This window comes from Leucoraja erinacea, chromosome 3 (assembly GCF_028641065.1).
Source record: "Leucoraja erinacea ecotype New England chromosome 3, Leri_hhj_1, whole genome shotgun sequence".
Classification (NCBI taxonomy): Eukaryota; Metazoa; Chordata; class Chondrichthyes; order Rajiformes; family Rajidae; genus Leucoraja; species Leucoraja erinaceus.
Window position 1 is genome coordinate 94,058,291 of NC_073379.1, and position 21,235 is coordinate 94,079,525.

At 42.6% G+C, this 21,235-nt stretch overlaps 1 protein-coding gene across 1 annotated transcript in view; it reads right to left on the reverse strand.

Moving 5' to 3' along the window:
• Nucleotides 1-21,235, reverse strand: part of man2a1 (mannosidase, alpha, class 2A, member 1) — a 96,907-nt gene that overhangs the window by 50,311 nt on the left and 25,361 nt on the right. Inside the window, 7 exon segments of the mRNA XM_055633217.1 lie at nucleotides 7,843-8,008; nucleotides 10,404-10,471; nucleotides 12,071-12,185; nucleotides 12,705-12,890; nucleotides 15,192-15,391; nucleotides 17,709-17,886; nucleotides 19,980-20,166. Coding sequence (XP_055489192.1) covers nucleotides 7,843-8,008; nucleotides 10,404-10,471; nucleotides 12,071-12,185; nucleotides 12,705-12,890; nucleotides 15,192-15,391; nucleotides 17,709-17,886; nucleotides 19,980-20,166 — 1,100 coding nt within the window.

The following is a 21,235-nucleotide window of genomic DNA, read 5'->3' on the forward strand; positions in this document are numbered from 1 at the left end:
GAGACAGCAAGGGCTAGCAAAATTGGGAGAATTCAACGTTCATGCCATCAGGTGTAATACTCCAGGGTGTGGTCTCACCAAGACCCTGTACAACTGCCGTAGAACCTCCCTGCTCCTATACTCAAATCCTTTTGCCATGAATGCCAACATACCATTCGCTTTCTTCACTGCCTGTTGCACCTGCATGCCTACTTTCAATGACTGGTGTACCATGACACTCAGGTCTCGCTGCATCTCCCATTTTCGTAATCGGCCACCATTCAGATAATAGTCTACTTTCCTGTAGACTATTCAATTCCCTCATCCAAATCATTAATATATATTGTAAATAGCTGGGGTCCCAGCACTGAGCCTTGCGGTACGCCATTAGTCACTGCCTGCCATTCTGAAAAGGACCCGTTTACTCCTACTCTTTGCTTCCTGTCTGCAAGCCAGTTCTCTATCCACATCAATACTGAACCCCCAATACCGTGTGCTTTAAGTTTGTATACTAATCTCTTATGTGGGACCTTGTCGAAAGCCTTCTGAAAGTCCAGATATAACACATCCACTGGTTCTCCCTAATCCACTCTACTAGTTACATCCTCAAAAATTTCTATGTGCTGCTATCCCATCTTTAATAACTGACTATAGCAGTTTCCCCACTACCGATGTTAGACTAACTGGTCTGTAATTCCCCGTTTTCTTTCTCCCTCCCTTTTTAAAAAGTGGGATTACATTAGCTACCCTCCAATCCTCAGGAACTATTCCAGAATCTAAAGAGTTTTGAAAAATTATCACTAATGCATCCACTATTTCTGGGGCTACTTCCTTAAGTACTCTGGGATGCAGCATATCTGGCCCTGTGGATTTATCGGCCTTTAATCCATTCAATATACCTAACACCACTTCCCGGCTAATCTGGATTTCACTCAGTTCCTCCATCTCATTTGACCCTCGGTCCCCTGCTATTTCCGGCAGATTATTTATGTCTTCCTTAGTGAAGACAGAACCAAAGCAGTTATTCAATTGGTCTGCCTTGTCCTTGTTCCCCATGATCAATTCACCTGTTTCTGACTGCAAGGAACCTACATTTGTTTTAACTAATCTTTTTCTCTTCAATCTATAAAAACTTTTGCAGTCAGATTTTATGTTCCCTGCTAGTTTTCTTTAATAATCTATTTTCCCTTTCCTAATTAAGACCTTTGTCTTCCTCTGCTGGACTCTGAATTTCTGCCAGTCCTCTGGTAGGCTGCCTTTTCTGGCTAATTTGTATGCTTCATCTTTTGTTTTGATACTATCCCTGATTTCCCTTGTTATCCACGGATGCACTACCTTCCCTGATTTATTCCTTTGCCAAACTGGGATGAACAATTTTTGTAGTTCATCCACATGCAGTCTTTAAATGCCTTCCATTGCCTATCCACCGTCAACCCTTTAAGAATCAATTGCCAGTCTATTTTGGCCAATTCACGTCTCATACCCTCAAAGTTACCTTTCTTTAAGTTCAGAACCCTTGTTTCAGAATTAATTATGTCACTCTCCATCCTAATGAAGAACTCATCCATATAATGGTCACTCTTGCCCAAGGGGCCATGCACAACAGGACTGTTAACTAACCCTTCCTCATTACTCAATACCCAGTCTAGAATAGCCTGCTCTCTCATTGGTTCCTCTACATGTTGGTTTAGAAAACTATCCTGCATACATTCCAAGAAATCCTCTTCCTCAGCACCCCTGCCAATTTGATTCACCCAATCTTTATGTAGATTGAAGTCACCCATTATAACTGTTTTACCTTTGTTGCACTCATTTCTAATTTCCTGTTTGATGCCATCCCCAACTCCACTGCTACGGTTAGGTGGCCTGTACACAACTCCCACTAGCGTTTTCTGCCCCTTAGTGTTTAGCAGCTCTACCCATAGCGTTTCCATGTCCTCCAAGCTAATGTCCTTCCTCTCTATTGCGTTAATCTCCTCTCTAAACAGCAACGCTACCCCACCTCCTTTTCTTTTCTGTCTATCCCTCCTGAATATTGAATATCCCTGGATGTTCAGCTCCCAGCCTTGGTCACCCTGGAGCCATGTATCAGTGATCCCAACTATATCATAGTCATTAATAGTTATCTGCACATTCAACTCATCCACCTTATTACGAATGCTCCTTGGATTGAGACACAAAGCCTTCAGGCTTGTTTTTACAACCCTCTTACCCCTTATACAATTATGTTGAAAAGTCGCCCTTTTTGATTTTTGCCCTGGATGTGTCTGCCTGCCACTTTTACTTTTCACCTTGCTACCTATTGCTTCTACCCTCATTTTACACCCCTCTGTCTCTCCGCTCACACATTTAAGAAACCCTTTCCCTTTAACTCCATCCTCGACTATCGCATTTGACACCCCACCCCCCTTATTCAGTTTAAAACCACCCGTGTAGCAGTGGCAAACCTGCCTGCCAGAATGCTGGTCCCCCACCTGTTAAGATGCAATCTGTCCCTTTTGTACAGTTCCCCCCTTACTCCAAAACAGATCCCAGTGATCTAAGAATCTAAATCCCTGCCCCGTATTTTCTGTATTGTTTCAGTTTTCCATCACCTGTAAAACACATGCTCCTCATGATTTTATAAATGCTTATAATGTTGTCCTTCAGCATACTTCGCTACAGTGAAAACAGTTCCAGCCTACCCAATGTCTTATAACTCAAGTCCTCCAGTCCTGGCAACAAATTTATGAATTTCTTCTGCATCCTCTCCAGGTTGATCATATCCTTTTGACAGTATACAGTGCCCTCCATAATGTTTAGGGCAAAGACACATAATTTATTTATTTGCCTCTGTACGCCCCAATTTGAGATTTGTAATAGAAAAAAAATCACATGTGGTTAAAGTGCACATTGTCAGATATTAATAAAGGTAATTTTTAAACATTTTGGTTTCACCGTGTAGAAATTACAGCAGTGTTAATACAGCAGCCCTCCCATTTCAGGGCACCATAATGTTTGGGACACAGCAATGTCACATAAATGAAAATAGTCATGTTTAGTATTTTGTTGCATATCCTTTGCATGCAATGACTGCTTGAAGTCTGCGATTCATGGACATCACCAGTTGCTGGGTGTCTTCTCTGGTGATGCTCTGCCAGGCCTGACTTGCAGCCATCTTCAGCTTATCCTTCAGTTTTCTCTTCAGCATATAAAAGGCATGCTCAATTGGTTCAGATCAGGTGATTGACTTGGCCACTCAAGAATTGACAATTTTTTAGTTTAAAAAAATTCTTTGTTGCTTTAGCAGTACGTTTCGGATCATTGTCTTGCTGTGGAATTAACCGCCGGCCAATGAGTTTTGAAGCATTTGTTTCAACTTGATCAGATAGAATGTGTTTTTACACTTCAGAATTCATTTTGCTACTACCATCAGCAGTTGTATTATCAATGAAGATAAGTGAGCCAGTACCTTCAGCAGCCATACATGCTCAGGCCATAACACCCCCACCACCGTGTTTCACAGATGAGGTGGTATGCTTTGGATCTTGGGCAGTTACTTCACTCCTCCATACTTTGCTCTTACCATCACTCTGATATAAGTTAATCTTCGCCTCATCTGTCCACAAGACCTTTTTCCAGAACTGTGGTTGCTCTTTAAAGTACTTCTTGGCAAACTGTAACCTGGCCATCCTATTTTTGCAGCTAACCAGTGGTTTGCATTTTGTAGTGTAGCCTCTGTATTTCGGTTCATGAAGTCTTCTGCGGACAGTGGTCATTGACAAATCCACACCTGACTGCTGAAAAGTGTTTCTGATTTGTCGGACAGGTGTTTGGGGATTTTTCTTTATTATAGAGAGAATTCTTGTGTCATCAGCTGTGGAGGTCTTTCTTGGCCTGCCAGTCCCTTTGCAATTAGTCTCACCAGTGCTCTCTTTCTTCTTAATTTTTAAGATGGCGGCGCTGCCTTAGCAGCTGCGGCTCGCCTGCAGTCCGTTTGTTTTTTTCTTTTTTTTGTTTGTTCTTTTGTCCTGTTTTAGTTAATTTTTGGTTTTATTTTTTTTTATTATGTTGTGTGTGGGTGTGGGGAGGGGGTGGAGGGGAGAAACGTGTTTTCGGTCTTCCTTCGGGGGGGGATGCGACTTCTCTTGTCGTATCCCCCGTGTCCGTCTCCGTATGCGCCGAGGCCTAATGGCAGAGCTGGCGGCCTCAGAGCTGGGGCAACATTCCAGCGGAAACATCGGAGCTGTGGCTTTCCAGCGGCAGCGGCGACCCGACAACGGAGCTGTGGCGTTCCAGCGGCAGCGGCGACCCGACAACGGAGCTGTGGCGTTCCGGCGGCAGCGGAAGCGGCGACCCGACAACGGAGCTGTGGCGTTCCGGTGGCAGCGGTAGCGGCGACCCGACAACGGAGCTGTGGTGTTCCGGCGACAGCGGCGACCCGACAACGGAGCTGTGGCGTTCCGGCGGCAGCGGCGACCCAACAACGGAGCTGTGGCGTTCCGGCGGCAGCGGCGACCCGACAACGGAGCTGTGGCGTTCCGACAGCGGCAGCGGACAACGGAGCTGTGGCGTTCCGGCGGCAGCGACGACCCGACAACGGAGCTGTGGCGTTCCAGCGGCAGCGGCGACCCGACAACGGAGCTGTGGTGTTCCAGCGGCAGCGGCAGCGACGACCCGACAACGGAGCTGTGGCGTTCCAGCAGCAGCGACGACCCGACAACGGAGCTGTGGCGTTCCAGCAGCAGCGGCGACCCGACAACGGAGCTGTGGCGTTCCGGCGGCAGCGGTGACCCGACAACGGAGCTGTGGCGTTCCGGCGGCAGCGGTGACCTGACCTCGGAGGACGACAGCGTCGGGAGCTCACAGGTTGCCTCGGATCAGAGGGAGAACAAGGAGGGGACAAGGACTTTAAGATTTTTGTCTTCCATCACAGTGAGGAGGTGCCTGGTGAACTCACTGTGGTGGATGTTAAATTTGTGTTTATTGTATGTTTTTGTCATTTTTATTATATGTATGACTGCAAGGCAACGAAATTTCGTTCAGACCGAAAGGTCTGAATGACAATAAAGGCTACTTTACTTTACTTTACTTTAATGATGTTCCAAACCGTTGATTTTGGTAAGCCTTAGGTTTGACTGATGTCTCTCACAGTTTTTTTCTTGTTTCTCACTCATAATGGCTTATTTGACTTTCATTGGCACAACTTTGGTCCTCATGTTGATAAAAGCAATACAATATTCCAAAGGTGATGGAAAGACTGGAGGGAAGACTAGGTGCTGAGAGCTCTCATATACCTGCATTAAGGAGGCCTTTAAACACACCTGAGCAATTACAAACACCTGTGAAGCCATGTGTCCCAAACATTATGGTGCCCTGAAATGGGGGGGAACTATTTATAAACATAAGGTACACAAAATTGCTGGAGAAACTCAGCGGGTGCAGCAGCATCTATGGAGCGAAGAAAATAGGCGACGTTTCGGGCCGAAACCCTTCTTCAGACCATAATTGTGATTTCTATGTGGTAAAACCAAAATGTATAGAAATATCTTTTAATAAAATCTGACAATATGCACTTTAACCACATGTAATTTTTCTATTACAAATCTCAAATTGTGGAGTACAGAGGCAAATAAATAAATGCTGGGTCTTTGTCCTAAACATTATGGAGGGCACTGAAGCAACAGGAATTGCACAAAATATTCTAGGTGTGATAATATTGTTAATATTTTGCATAGTGGAACGTGATGTCCCAACTCCAGTACACAATGATGAAAGGAAGTGTTGGCTTGTTTCAACACCTTGCCTATTTTTGTTGCACTTTAAAGGAACTGTGTACCCATAGGTCTCTCGGTTCTATAACACTCCACAGAATCTATCATTCACTGTTTATGCCCTGCTTTGATTAAACTTCCCAAAATGTATCACTTGAAACTCGACTGCATTAAATTCCATCTGCCATTCCTCTGCCCACTTTCCCAGTTGATCAATCATGTTGTAACCTTAGACAACCTTTTTCATATCTACCACACCGCCAATTTGGCCTTCTGCCAACTGTTATTGCGGTGGCACAACACTACCGCAACACAACACAGGCGATGCTCGAGCCTACAGTTCATCCAGGGCTAACCTGAAGAGGGGCATCAGGAAGGCCAAGCACTGCCATAAGCTCAGGATTGAGGAGCACTTCAACAACAACTCCGACCCCCGACGCATGTGGCAAGGCATCCAGGCCATCACGGACTACAGACCCTCCAACATCACCCCCACATCCAGCGACGCCTCCTTCCTTGAGGAGCTTAATCACTTCTATGGCTGCTTCGACAGGGACAATCTAGAGACAGCCATCAAGGCTGTGCTACCTGCCGATCACCAACCCCTCACACTCACCCCCTACGACGTGTACGTGGCACTGAGTAGGACTAATGCACGTAAGGCTGCTGGCCCTGACGGCATCCCCGGGCGCGTGCTCAGTGCCTGTGCTGCGCAGCTGACAGACGTCTGGACTGACATCTTCAACCTGTCACTTGCCCAAGCAGTTGTCCCCACTTGCCTTAAAGCCACCTCCATCGTGCCAGTGCCAAAACACTCCACTGCGGCAAGCCTCAACGACTTCCGCCCAGTTGCACTTACCCCCATCATCACCAAGTGCTTCGAGAGGCTGGTCCTGGCACACCTCAAAAGCTGCCTACCCCCCACACTGGATCCCTATCAGTTTGCCTACCGCAAGAACAGGAGTACGGAGGATGCCATCTCAACGGCACTTCACTCCGCCCTCTCCCACCTTGACAACAGAGACACTTATGTAAGAATGCTGTTCATCGATTACAGCTCAGCATTCAACACCATTATTCCATCAAAACTGATCACCAAACTCGGTAACCTGGGCATCGACCCCTCCCTCTGCAACTGGATACTGGACTTTCTAACCAACAGACCCCAGTCCTCGGTGACTGCCAATCAGACAATTCACACCGTTTGCTATGTCGCTCTTCAAGGGAGATGCTAAATGCATTTCGTTGTCTCTGTACTGTATACTGACAATGACAATTAAAATTGAATCTGAATCTGAATCTGAATCTACCATACCGCCAATTTGGCCTTCTGCGAACTGTTATTACGGTGGCACAACACAGCACGCAAAGAAACGTAGAAGACAGGAACCAATAAGGTAAATTTGTACAAGCACATTCCACATCAATTGCATGTGATAAGGTTACGCAATCATTTTCCATGAAATGAGCCCATGGAAATTTAGAACAAATAGAGAAAGTTGGCACACGAGGCAGACGGGAAAGAAGCACGTGGTGGCACAATTAAGGGGCGAAGGAAAATATAGAAAGTTGAAGAGACAAGGCAAGAAGATATTGAGGGTAATGAAATGAATAATAATAATAATTAGAGTATGTCAAGGGGATGCAACATAAACAAGTGCGTGGCAATAAGCTGGAAGTAATATTATGAATTTACTCGAACAGTGCAGTGGCGCAGCTACTACAGATACTGCCTCATTGTGCCATATACCTCAGTTCAATTCTTATCTATGGAGTTTGAACATACTCCATGTGACTGAGGGGTCTTCCTCTGGCTAATCCAGTTTCCTCACATCCCAAAGATGGTAACGCAGTGGAATATGGACAAAAATAACAGGGAACAGTACAACGCAGAAACAGACCCCAGGAAAGTAGTGGCCAACTTCAGATTAGCCACGATCCTAACGAATGGTGAGCAATGTGGAGGGGGCATATGGCATATTCTACTTCTGATGTCCTGAACACATTAAGGATTGTTGAATAAGGTAGTAGAGAGGTCACAACACCAAAAAAAAGTTGAGAAAAAGTACATTAGTTATAGAGAATTGAAGCAGAAAAAAACATTGCCCACCTGAAATACTTCATTGGAAATTCTGTTGGATTTGTCCCAAACTGCAGAAACCTGAGCCTCCACTTGCTGCCCTGAAGCTGTTAGCACATTTAGTTTATATGAATTTACTTGCACCGTTACAATGGATACACGGTCTTGGTCTGTTGGATTATATACCACAAGATACCTGAAAGAGAAACATTTCAATTTCTTGAAAACCACATTTCCAATGTTGTGAGAGGTGTGGAACAAATGTGAGGAAAAATAACATAATCTGACAGACTTCATCAGTCTAAAGAAGGGTCTTGAACTGAAATATCGCCCATTTCCTCTCTCCAGAGATGCTGCCTGTCCCTACTGAGTTAGTCCAGCATTTTGTGTCTATCTTTGGTTTAATTAAGAAGGGATTAATTAAGGAAACTCTCACAAAACCTCATACTGATAAGTGTGTGTGTGTGTGTGTGTGTGTGTGTGTGTGTGTGTGTGTGTGTGTGTGTGTGTGTGTGTGTGTGTGTGTGTGTGTGTGTGTGTGTGTGTGTGTGTGTGTGTGTGTGTGTGTGTGTGTGTGTGTGTGTGTGTGTCTGTGTGTGTGTCTGTCTGTGTCTGTGTCTGTGTCTGTGTGTGGTTTGGTGGTTACTAGTGAAACTCAATCATTCAAAACCTCAATATAATTGAAAGCATATCCCAAATGATATTCATAAATATGAACCCCAAAATGAATGAACTGTCATGTGAACTACTTTAATATACTTGGGTAGAACAGGAAGAGACTTAATTGATTGTGCAATTTTTACACTTAAAAAGACCAGATAACATTTCAAGAACATTCTTTTCCAGCAGATTGGCGCACATTAATTTGCACTATCAATTGTATTAGTCATTAGTTGCATTTAAGATAGTAAAATGAAAATGTTGATCAAAATAAAATGCTTGACGTATTCAGCATGTAATACAGCATCTGTGGAGAGAAAAAGAGAATGAATGGTTCCGGTTGTTATAGACTTCCATCAGAATTAGGAAATAAACATATTTAGGTTGCAGAGGATTGGGACAACATAGTAACGTCTATCATTGGGCAGAGACCAAGATTTTTTTCTTTATAGATTGCCAACAACAGAGAAGGATCAAAGTCTTGCCAATGGCACTTAATCTAACTGGAGGAGATGTGAACAAAGGATGGAAAAAATAAATAGATTAGAACTGTAAAATTAAGTTCCAGAGAAATACTGATTATTTCGACAAGAGAGAAAATTGAGCTATTTCTAAAGGTCTGCATTTGGCAGAAATGCTTAAACTCCAAAACTTATCCTACCGATAAGCAAGTTAAACATTGCCTGAATGCTATGAACTCTTGTGAGAGAATTTTGCTAAACTTTAGCTGTTCTGCATGCTGACACGTATTGCGAAACTAAAGATGCCGCATTGTTCTTAGGAAAGCCTTGGCCGAATGATAGAGCAATGTATACAGATATCTGTTCATTTTTGCATGATATTATTATCTGTTAACTGCAAAACCAACAGGTCTGAGTAGTTTTGATCAAATCGCAACTCCCCAACTAAGCTGTTTAAGGAACTCGCGTCTGGGCTAGTCTGCACATACACTTGTTTGTTCGGCAGTATATAAACCTGTGCCGTCTGTACGCTTGAGGAACTGTTTCCCGGGGCAGGTCCTTCATAATATCACGTAATAAAATCTCGCTCTCCATAATGGGCCTGTTCCACTTTGGCGACTTTTTATTTGACTGCAGAAGACTATGTAGTCGCCACATGGTCGCCACATGTTCGCGGGGGGTTGCTGGGGAGTCGTCATCATCGTCCTGAGGAGTCCCGCATTCTGGGAACTCGTTGCAGCCTCATTATGGTCGCCACGAATTTTTCAACATGTTGAAAAATTAGTGGCAGCTAGAATAAAGTCGCCATGGAGAGTAGCGAGAGTTCTCGTGCCTTAGTTGGGTTACCAGGAAGTCCTAGTGGGTTGCCAGGAGGTTGAAGGTTCTCGTAGGTTGTAGCCGGTGCTGAGCGGTGATTTATTTGGCTCATTGGGGGAAAATAAGTAAGCAGTACTTTTCAGAACCAAAGATACCCGACCGGTAATGTTAATGTCCGCCGAGCTTCACAGCCGTGTATCTCTGGCTTTTTAAAAGTTATCTCCATCCCTTTCCCCCCCCCCCCCCCCCCCCTCTCCCTTCTTCCCCCCTCTTTTAAAGGATGTACACTGTGCTTTCTAGCTTCTTAATTACAGCGCCAACCTTCCTGTTCGTCGCGATGTGTGTTCTGTATCACATTGGCTTTGCACCGTGTGAATTTCACTCATTCAGCTCCCCCCGCTTGCCCTGTCTCCTGCCTGCATAACGGGCTGGTAAAGAAAGCTCTGTGTGTGAGTGTGAGTGTGAGTTCCACTATGACAGTCGCAGTTCCAGTTACCGTTTTTTCAGGCGACTGCCAGCAACTTGACAGTCACCTGAAAAATTGCCTAAGTGCCAAGTCTTCAATTGATTTCTCTGACAGCTCTCAACCTTTGTACAATCACACTTCAACAAGCTTTCAAGAAGGCTTTAACTATTTCAATGTGAACCACAAACCTGGGCGTTAAGCTCAATTCAATAGTTGTTCTTTCAGGTAATGCGTCTTGTGCAGCTTGGCTATCAACCTGAAACAAATCAAAACATTCAACAAAAAGTTATTATACTATGGTCTACAAATGAACTTATTGAATACAATAACTTGTCTTAATTATGCGTTGGTTACTCTGAGCATAAATGCAGCATTTTCCTAGCACAGCACTCTAAAAAGCATCGAACTTCTGCATTCATACTTTCTTCATGGTCTAGCTCTAAATACAATATGTACGGGGGGAGGGGGGGATACATAAAAGCCTTGTGTTTTCTACACCAGATATCTTCAAAAGATTTATTAACTTACAGCACTTGTCTTGTAAGAACCTTGTTTTATTTTGACACACTCTTTTGAGCGATTTTCTAAAATGCAATCTAATAAGCAATACTTCTTCATATTGCAGACAAGATAATCCGCGCATGTGCAGGTGAAGTGTATTCGTCAACACATAGTTTATATTTTTGATATGCTGCCATTACTGGTAATATCTATGGTCAAGTGAAGTTCATGTTCAAGTTACATTTATTGTCACATACACCAATTGGTGCTGTGATATTTGAGTTGCCATGCAGCACACAAATAAGATAAACACGACACTATAGAATTTAACATAAAACATCCCTCACAGCGGAACCAACGTTTCCCACTGTGAGGGAAGGCAACAAAGTTCAGTCATCTTCCTCTTGTTCACCCGTGGTCGGTGCCTATTGAGGCCTCCGCAGTCGCCGCAACAGCGGCCCAATGTTTCAGGCTCTCTCGCCGGGATGATCGGATGATTGGAGCTCCAGCGTCGGAATGGAACGACACTCTCAGCGGGCTTGGAGTTTCCGAATCGGCCACTTCCTACTGGAGACCACGGCTTCTGAAGTCCATAGGCCGAGCTGGGCGGTGCTCCAACACCGGTGAAAGATCCCAGGCCTCCGCAATGTTAAAGTCAGCGCCAACCGCAGCTGGAAGCTCCATAGACCACAGCTCCATGATGTTAAAGTCGGCAGGCCCAACATTCCGGAGCTCCAACACGGCGATCTTGGTAAGGCATCGCCCACTCCGCGATGGAATCCAGTGCTGCGCCGTTGCTGAAGCTCTGGCCGGTCTTCGGCAGGAATGGCCGTGCCAATCCAGATGGTTGGCTGCGAGGGGGGGTGGGGGCGAAGATGCGGCTCAGAGAAAAGACGCATCCTCGACCAGGTAGTGACTGAGAAGACGGTTTTCCCCTTCCCCGCCCCCCCCCCCACGACAAAAATACCTCCAAAAACAAACTCTTAGACAGACTAAAAATAACAAAAAGGATGAAAGGACAGACAGCTGCTGGCGAGGCAGCCACACTGGATGGAACCACCACCACCCGCTCCACATGGAATGCTGCCTCAGTTTGCCAATTGTTATTTTCTTTTTTTAAATCAAAACAGAGGCTTTCTTGGTCACTTAAAAAAAGATTTAAAAGTCCATATAATGTGGACGGTAGTTACTTTGAATAAAATATAGTATAGATGACGGGTTTTCTTTTCCAAAGACAGTGGAGTTAGACACAAATCGGTTGTTTTTAGTCCTTTTTATTAACTCACAGCAGCCCACAATTTTTTCCTCAATCGCCAGAATAATCACAAGCACATTGAAATGTAGAATGTCTCACCATTTGGAAGAAGGGTGTTGAAGGATTGTGCTTGTAATTTTCCTTGTCCTTTAATGACAGAAAATGTGCTGAGTCACCAATCACTCTTTTCAAGTTCATTATGGAATGAAATAGTCTGTAAAATAAAACATTTAAGAACATCACAATATTGTAATATTTATTCAAGTAGATTGAATAAACTTACTTCCAAAACCAAATACTTTCAGTTGGCAGGCATTCGAGACATGTTCGACCAGACTATAAGATACTAGTTCTTATACATCCATACTTAATCCATGGGATAGAGACTGTGTGTCCAAGATATGTTTCATCTTTGATATTTACAATTCATGTCATATCTAATGAGTCATTGTCACCTGTAGTTGAATAACTTCCTTTTACTGTGTCTTTTATTTTGGTAATGTTGATAAACACAATTTAACGAAGTGTTGCTTCACAGGAAAGAAGGAGGAAAGAAAAAGAACTTGCACTTATATAGTGCCTTTCATATCCTTTCATGACACTTCCAAAGCACTTTATAATGAATGAACTGCTTTTGAAAATCCCTCAATCTTTCAAAAATCTGAAGGTTAAAAGTAAATAATTGAACCTGGAAAAAGGTGATTTAAAATGAATTCTACAAATTAACATTTACCTGGTCCCATAATCCACCACGACCCAATCTTTAGAAGTTCCAGTGATCGCGTCATGATGTTGGAATAGGCCAAGGTTTCGTCTTGCTTCTACCAGCAGTTTATAATCTTGAGATGAAGGGAACGCTGTCATTTTATCGGATTTATTTGCACCTGCCGATGCCAAGGAGTAAAGGATTTCTGCAGCCCTAGACATGAAATACAAAATATAGATTATTCATTTTTAATTTTTAATAGCTTTTGAATAGTTTTTTTCAATGAATTAGTATTAAACTTAAGAAGGAGTTAGATGTGGCCCTTGTGGCTAAAGGGATCAGGGGGTATGGAGAGAAGGCCATATGAAATATGAATTTGGCTGATCATCCAACTCAGTATCCCGTACCTGCCTTCTCTCCATACCCTCTGATCCCCTTAGCCACAAGGGCCACATCTAACTCCCTCTTAAATATAGCCAATGAACTGGCCTCGACTACCCTCTGTGGCAGAGAGTTCCAGAGATTCACCACTCTCTGTGAAAAAAGTTCTTCTCATCTCGGTTTTAAAGGATTTCCCCCTTATCCTTAAGCTGTGACCCCTTGTCCTGGACTTCCCCAACATCGGGAGCAATCTTCCTGCATCTAGCCTGTCCAACCCCTTAAGAATTTTGTAAGTTTCTATAAGATCCCCTCTCAATCTCCTAAATTCTAGAGAGTATAAACCAAGTCTATCCAGTCTTTCTTCATAAGACAGTCCTGACATCCCAGGAATCAGTCTGGTGAACCTTCTCTGCACTCCCTCTATGGCAATAATGTCCTTCCTCAGATTTGGAGACCAAAACTGTACGCAATACTCAAGGTGTGGTCTCACCAAGACCCTGTACAACTGCAGTAGAGCCTCCCTGCTCCTATACTCATAATAATCTTATATACTTCAATAAGATCCCCTCTCATTCTTCTAAATTCCAGGGTATACAAGCCCAGACTCTCCATTCTATCAGCATATGACAGTCCAGCCATCCCGGGAATTAACCTCGTGAACCAACACTGCACTCCCTCAGTAGCAAGAATGTCCTTCCTCAAATTTGGAGACCAAAACTGCACACAATACTCCAGGTGTGGTCCCACTAGGGCCCTGTACAACTGCAGAAGGACCTCTTTGCTCCTCTCCTCAGTTCCTCTTGTTATGAAGGCCAACATGCCATTCGCTCATATTGAATGGCGGTGCAGGCTCGAAGGGCCGAATGGCCTACTCCTGCACCTATTTTCTATGTTTCTATGAACTTTTACTTCAAAGAAAAATCCATCAGCTAAAATGAGTTTACATAATCAGCAACTTGAAGTGAAATCACTGTGTAGGAAGGAACTGCAGATGCTGGTTTAAACCGAAGATAAACACATAAAGCTGGAGTAACTCAGCTTTTTTGGAGAGAAGGAAGGGGAATGTTTCGGGTCAAGGCAGAAGGTCATGGGAAATCATTGTGCCGTGTACAAAAAATAAAACAAGCAAAGGAAAGAATTTCTGGCTAATTGGATATTATTTCTATTAATATCCCAACTCATTTATTTTAAAGATAATATATGGTATTATAATAAATTATCCCCCTGTGAAGCTCATAGGTTTAAAAGGAGAGCTGATTGGCTAACAGTTTTTAATCATATATTGTTCGCCCTCTTTAAACAATAGTACGTCTGCAAACGTCCAGTACTCCAATGGCAAGCCTGGAGCAAAGAACATTGGAAGGTCGTAGAAAATGTTGAAAATGAATCTATTTTCTCTTGTATTTCATTGGAATATATTTTATTCTAGCACAATTTACCCAAAAACATAGCATAACTTTTAATATGCCCTTTCTCTGATTGATATTTCCAATAGTTCATAATCTTCTTCCTCAAGGTGAATTCTGATATAATATAGATTTCAATTTCCCCCAATTTGTACCCACCTGGGATCACAGATATATTCCAAGTATCATGAGTTCCAACTTGCGTTACATCATGAGATCCATGCTTAATGCCATGTGTTGATGCATGCATACTTGTCATATCTCTATTCTCTCTCCTGATCACTTCTCTCTCTTTCCTCTCTCACCCTCTCCAAAAAGACTCACTCTCATCTGAAAGCTGTAATTGCCTGTGGTTCCATTTTATTCACTGCTGGACCAGCCCTTTTCCCTTATTTATCCTGCAACTGCTTTCAGTATCAAGGGATGGATTTGTGATCTTCATTGACAGACTCTTTAATTAACCAGCCCAGTCCTTCTCTGACCCATCTGAATAGAGCTAAAATGTCAATCATGATCATATCTCTCTAACCAGTCATTGTGCAATATCTGTATTTTATCTTAATAACAAATACTCACAAATACTCACAAATCATTTAGCAATTACGTGAGCAGCTATCAAAATAAGGGAAAAAATGGTCACATTGTCATGGATTTCATAGAAAATAATATCTGCATAGGTTGCAAATATACAAAATAAAGAACTGATCAACAAATTGAATTAATTTACCTCAAATATGATTCTAATACTCTGTCCAGTCGTTTATAGAAGGGTCGGGAGGTGAAATATCCACTCCAGTAATGATCATCTCTGTCAGCATAGGTAAAAAAGTCTCCACTCAAGACAGGAAATGGTGATGGTGAATTTTCAGCAGTTCCAGCAGCTTTATGGATGGCATCAAAGTAATCTGACAATGTGCCAAATTGAGCCTAGAAACAGAATTTCAAACTATTCAACATTCAGTTAACACTTAAAATAGAAGAGTTTTTTCCCCTCACAATCTTTGCTATTTATCTTTAAATATGGTCCAAAATGTTGTTTCTCAGCTTCAATTGATTACTTGAGTGAATCTTGGCACACATGGAGTAGTTATGGCAATGTCAAACAATGACAAGTGGCTTTGGTTTCACTATCTGGTTATTCTGAGCAACTAACAAAAATTGAAGATGCTGTGTTATCAAACATAGTCAAGAGCACAATCTCTTAAATCATGGTACTTTTGCAGTGGAATAGGTCCTTCAAATGTGGACTCTTGCATTTATACAGAGGGTGGGGCGGAGGATCAATTGTGTAGAGATAATCAGACACATGATGGGGAGCAATTGCTGAGGACACGAACAATTAAATTAAATTAATTGAAATGTGAACATAAAGTTCTGACTGGGAGGACTCTGCCGAGGATTATTCATTCAGGATCCAACTAGTAAAAATCTAAAGAAATAAGGAATACGTTGTAGAAGTTTAGTTTAGAGATACAATGAGGAAACGGACCCTTCAGCCCACCAAGTCCATACTGACCATCGATGACCCGTACATTCGTTCTATGTTATCCCACTTTTGCAGCCTACACACTAGGGGCAATTTACAGAAGCCAATTAACCTACAAACCTGCACATCTTTGGAATATGGGAAGAAACTGGAGCACCGAGAAAATCCATGTGTTCACAGAGAACGTACAAACTGCATACAGACAGCACCCGTAGATAGACCGTGGGTCTCGTGCTGTAATGCAGCAGTTCTACCGCAGAGCCACTGTGCCCCCTACAGTGTTGTCAACAGAGATCGCAGCAGTTTAAAAGAAAGTGGTTCAGTTACTGCATTCAAGGGAAATTATGGATGGATGGCCAGTAACACTCACAGAAATTGAAAACATAATGTGTTATGGTCTCAGCAAAATACAGCAGGTAAACAGGCTCCCGACCAGAAATGTCACTTAACTATGTCCTCCACAGATGTTGCCTGATCTGCTGTGAGAACATACAAGACTACAGCACAAAAACAAGCCCATCAGTCCGCAATGTCTGTGATGACCATGCCTATATATGCCTATCAAAAAGACTCTTAAATGCCGCTATCATATATGCCTCAACTACCACCCCTGGCAGCCCATTCCAGGCACTCACCAACCTCCATGTTAAAAAACTTGTCCCACACATCTCCTTTACACTTTGCTCCTCTCACCTTAAAGCTGTGTTCTATAGTATTTAACTTTTCCATACTGTGAACAATGTTCTGGCTATCTACCCTATCTATTCCTCTCATAATTTGCACACTCCAGCATTCCAGAGAAAACAAGCTAAGTCTGTCCAACCTCTCCCAGTAACTAATAACCCCTAATCCATGCATCAATCTGGTAAACATCCCCCTGCACCCCTTTTAAAGCTACATGATGACTTCCTGACTCTTATATTCAATGCCCTGACTGATTAAAGCAAGCATTCCATATGCCTTATTTAGCACTCTATCTACTTGTGTTGCCACTTTCAAGGAGCTAGATACTTCAATTCCAAGTTCCCTCTGTACATCAATGCGGTTAAAGGTTATGCCATTAATAGTACATTTTCCCTATATTCAACCTCACAAAATGCAACATCTCACACTTGCTCGGATTAAATTCCATCCGCATTTTCTCCACCCATTTCTGTAGCTGATATATACGATAGGAACTGAAGAGTAGACCAGGAGATTATGAAGGGAACAGCCCCTACCCAATGCTGAAAGGTTTGGTGGTGGAATCCCTTTGATGGGGGCACAAATTGAAGACAACAAATTGCTGACTACAAAAGTTGATGGGGGGGGGGGGGGGAATTGAGAACCAGGAAATCTCTATCCTTATTCAATTAAAAAAAAAAAAAATCTTCCTAGTTTCCTCCTTATCTTGTGTTCGGTTGCTCGGCTTACTTGAATTCAGCATAACTGCTGGTTACTAGTGGTTCACTTAATGTGATTTTTAGCCTTAACCAACAGAATCCTTCAGGGAACTACTGAAATTAAGATATTTGTCACAGTAAGCAAAGAACTGAAGGTTCTGTAAGTCTGAAATAAAAACAGTAATTTCTGTAAATACTCAGTATGTTACTCAGCATTTGAATTAAAGTTTACCTCTAACCTGTATTCTGATTTTTAAAAAACATTGTTTGATATTCTACTTAAACACATATTTCTTTACTAAGCCAACAGTAACTGTAATCATACACTTACAACAAATTACACAAATTGAGTTAATATTTATTTATGACAACATACCTTCACATGGAGCTCTGGGTGAGAGTTCATATAATCAAACAGCTTCTGATAATTTTGAAATTGTTGATCCCATTCTGACAATTGATCATATCGAAAATCATCTCCCAGCGGAGCCAAGACCACTTTTGTACGGAAAAGTTTGGACTTTTTTCTATATTGATCTAAGAGGAGTTTGGCTCTTAAAAAAAAAAACATTTGACATATCAGTCAAAAAAAACAATGGTATTATATGTAGATTTGACAGCAAAAATAAAAAGAATGAAGTAACTTTTGTTAATATCTTGTAGGCTGCAATACATTGATTTTACAGTTCAGAGTAGCTGAACCTGAAGAAGGGTCTCGACCCATAACATCACCTATTCCTTCTCTCCAGAGACGCTGCCTGTCCCGCAGAGTGACTCCAGCATTTTGTGTCTATCTTAGCTATTTCTAAACTAATTTTCACATGGGAAAGTACCACAATGTAGAAAAGGTTTGAGGGAGGGTCAGAAAGTGAGGTAATGATGGAAAGAGGATAGAAGAGGGAGAGAAAAAGATGCCACAGAAGATAGTTGAGGCCAGTTCATTGGCTATATTTAAGAGGGTTGGATGTGGCCCTTGTGGCTAGAGGGATCGGGGGGTATGGAGAGAAGGCAGGGATGGGATACTGAGTTGGATGATCAGCCATGATCATATCTAACGGTGCAGGCTCGAAGGGCCGAATGGCCTACTCCTGCACCTATTTTCTATGTTTCTATGAGGGAAAATGAAGAAATAGGTGCTAATCCAGGTGGAGAGCAGGGGAGGGGGGGGGGGAGGATGGTAGTTACCTAAAATAGGAGAATTCGACATTCATATCATTAGGTTGTAAGCTACCCAAGTAGAATACGGGGAGAAAGCAGGAATGAGGTACTGGTTTTGGATGATCAGCCATGATCATATTGAATGGCGGTGCTGGCTCAAAGAGCCGAATGGCTTACTCCTGCACCTTTTTTCTATGTTTCTACGTTAATATAAAGTGTTGTTCTATCAGTTCAAGGTAATCCCACCAACAATTACTTCTTCCCGTCCCCACCCCTTTCTGCTTTTCTTGTGGAGAGAGACCACTCCCTCTATAACTCTTTGGTTTGTTTAACTGTTCCAACAAAACCTGCTTTTTCCGATCAGAGCCTCATTTAACCCAGTTCTCTAAAGGGCCTGTCCCACTTGGTGATTTTTTCGCCGACTGCAGGCGTCATTGGCTGACATATCAGGGTCACCGAAAGATTTTGAACATTTCAAAATCTAGCGGCGACAAAAAGTTGCGACACTCAAGGAACACTGTGCGTCATGACGTCATCACCCTGTGTCACCGGTGCAACGTTTTCGCTGACCTGATATGTCAGTCAATGATGCCGACAGTCGCTGAAAAAAATCGGCAAGTGGGACAGGCCCTTAATCCTACCAGCCTAGACCTTATATTTATCAGGAACATTTTAGACATAAACTCTTCCTATCTCACATTTAAAAACCTTCCACATGACTATTAGGCTCTCCCAATTAACAGTTGCAAGTTTAGGCTAATGTTATCTATATTAGTCTTGCCCCAATTTAGGGTTTTAACCTGTGGACCATTCCTTTAATTTTCTATAACTACTTTAAAACTAGTAGAATTATGGTCACTGGCTCCAAAGTGCTCCCCCACTGACACTTCGGCCATTTGTCTAACATCCTTATCCAAGAGTAGGTTGAATGCTGCCCTCTCTCTAGTAGAACAATCTTCATTCCCTTGTCTCAAAGTTACTATGAGCTTATGCATGATTTTAATGGGAATATGTGTGACCATGAGTGATTTGTGGATTGTTTGTTAAGTACAACAGCAATACAGGAGTTGCCATCAGTCATGGAAAAGAGATTGTGGTGTCAAAAGTGGGCTGTCAAACATTTATTAGTGTATGTACTTTATCAAAAATGTAAAACATAGATTTATATTTCTTTATTTGGGTATGTAAAGCCAATTGTTGCCCATATTTTCTTTATTTCTTGCTGAATTCTCCTTTTATAAGAAGAACCTCGATTGATCCATTTATCCAAACAGCTGGTAGATTCCATCATAAATAGCTGCTCCAGTAATTATTTCAAAATATCTCAGGTAAGAGGTTTATATTTCCCACAACCAAATTCCACTTCTACACAAGGGATGAGGAACATATTTCTGTTTCCCATTTCTCAATGAAATTGAGATGATACATATAAATGCACTTTCTATAACTCCTGAACTGATTTTTGAATTTAATTGAAGATTTTTGTTACCTTTCTTCAACATTGCCATCGTGTATTTCAACTGGAGGTATTCTCCAAGGACAGCTAATTTTGCCTCCAGGAAGACGTTTGAAGTCAAATTGGCAGCAAATTTTAGGATCAGGCCCGCAAGTATGAGGAACATCATAACTATAAAATGGCATCATATGGCAAAGGATGTCAGTGCTGTCACTCGAATCTGAAATTACAATGAACAGGAAATGTGAAAAGAAAACAAAGTTAATATATTAATTTAATTATTTAAAGCAATAATATTTCAATCCGGAAGTGGCGGCGCTGGTGAACGGCTGCGGCTCGCCTGCAGTCCGTTTGTCTTTACTTTTTTGTGTTGTTTTTATTCGTTTTGTCTAGTTAAGTTTTTGTTTTTCAGGTTGAAACGGGGCTTGCTGTCTCTCCCTTCGGGGGAATGCGACTTTTTTGTCATATCCCCCTTCTCTGCCTCCATCTGCGCTGAGGCCTAATGGCGGAGCTGGCGACCTCGAGACTCCAGAGGCAGCCAGTCAGGACTCACCCTGGGCTCGCTCCCGTGAGGGCGGCCCAGCTCGGGGCTGGAACGGCGCTCCCGTGAGGGGCTGTGACGCTCCCGTGAGGGCGGCCTGGCGAGGGGCTGAGACTCTCCCGTGAGGGGCTGTGGCACTCCCGTCGGAGCGGCCCAGCTCGAGGGAGGAACGGCACTCCCGTCGGAGCGGCTCAGCTCAAGATAAACATATTTATGATTGATAAAACATAGAAAGAGAGGAGAAGCCTGTTAAGAGTTTGGGGTTTATAAGCAGGGCAGTTTACCTTGACACATTTCAACACCCACTGGATTACAGTCGGTTTGTACAGTACATCTTAACTGTGCCAGCATGAAGGTACAATGCAAATTAAGTAGAATGTGGATGTTGGCCAGAAAACAGGTTTCATGCAGCAGAGCAGAATTGATTATGAGTTGAGGATTCATTAAAAAAAAACCTACAAACATCCGCATTGTGTATGTGGCACTGCTATGATGCAAAATAGGATAAAGCAGGTGTGGCACCGCAAAACTTGACATCTATAAGGTGCTGTATTCATTTATAATCAAATTTCATTATAATCAGAAATAAATCCTCCTTTAGTCAGTCACTACTGCAGATCGCTTTGATGTCCAAAGATAAGCTCCAGGTTATTTTCCTATTACCAATTACTTTTTTTTTAAATTACACCATTCCCTTCTTCATACTCTGCAACAACATGCGGGTAGATTCTTTTCTTCAGAGTTGTCT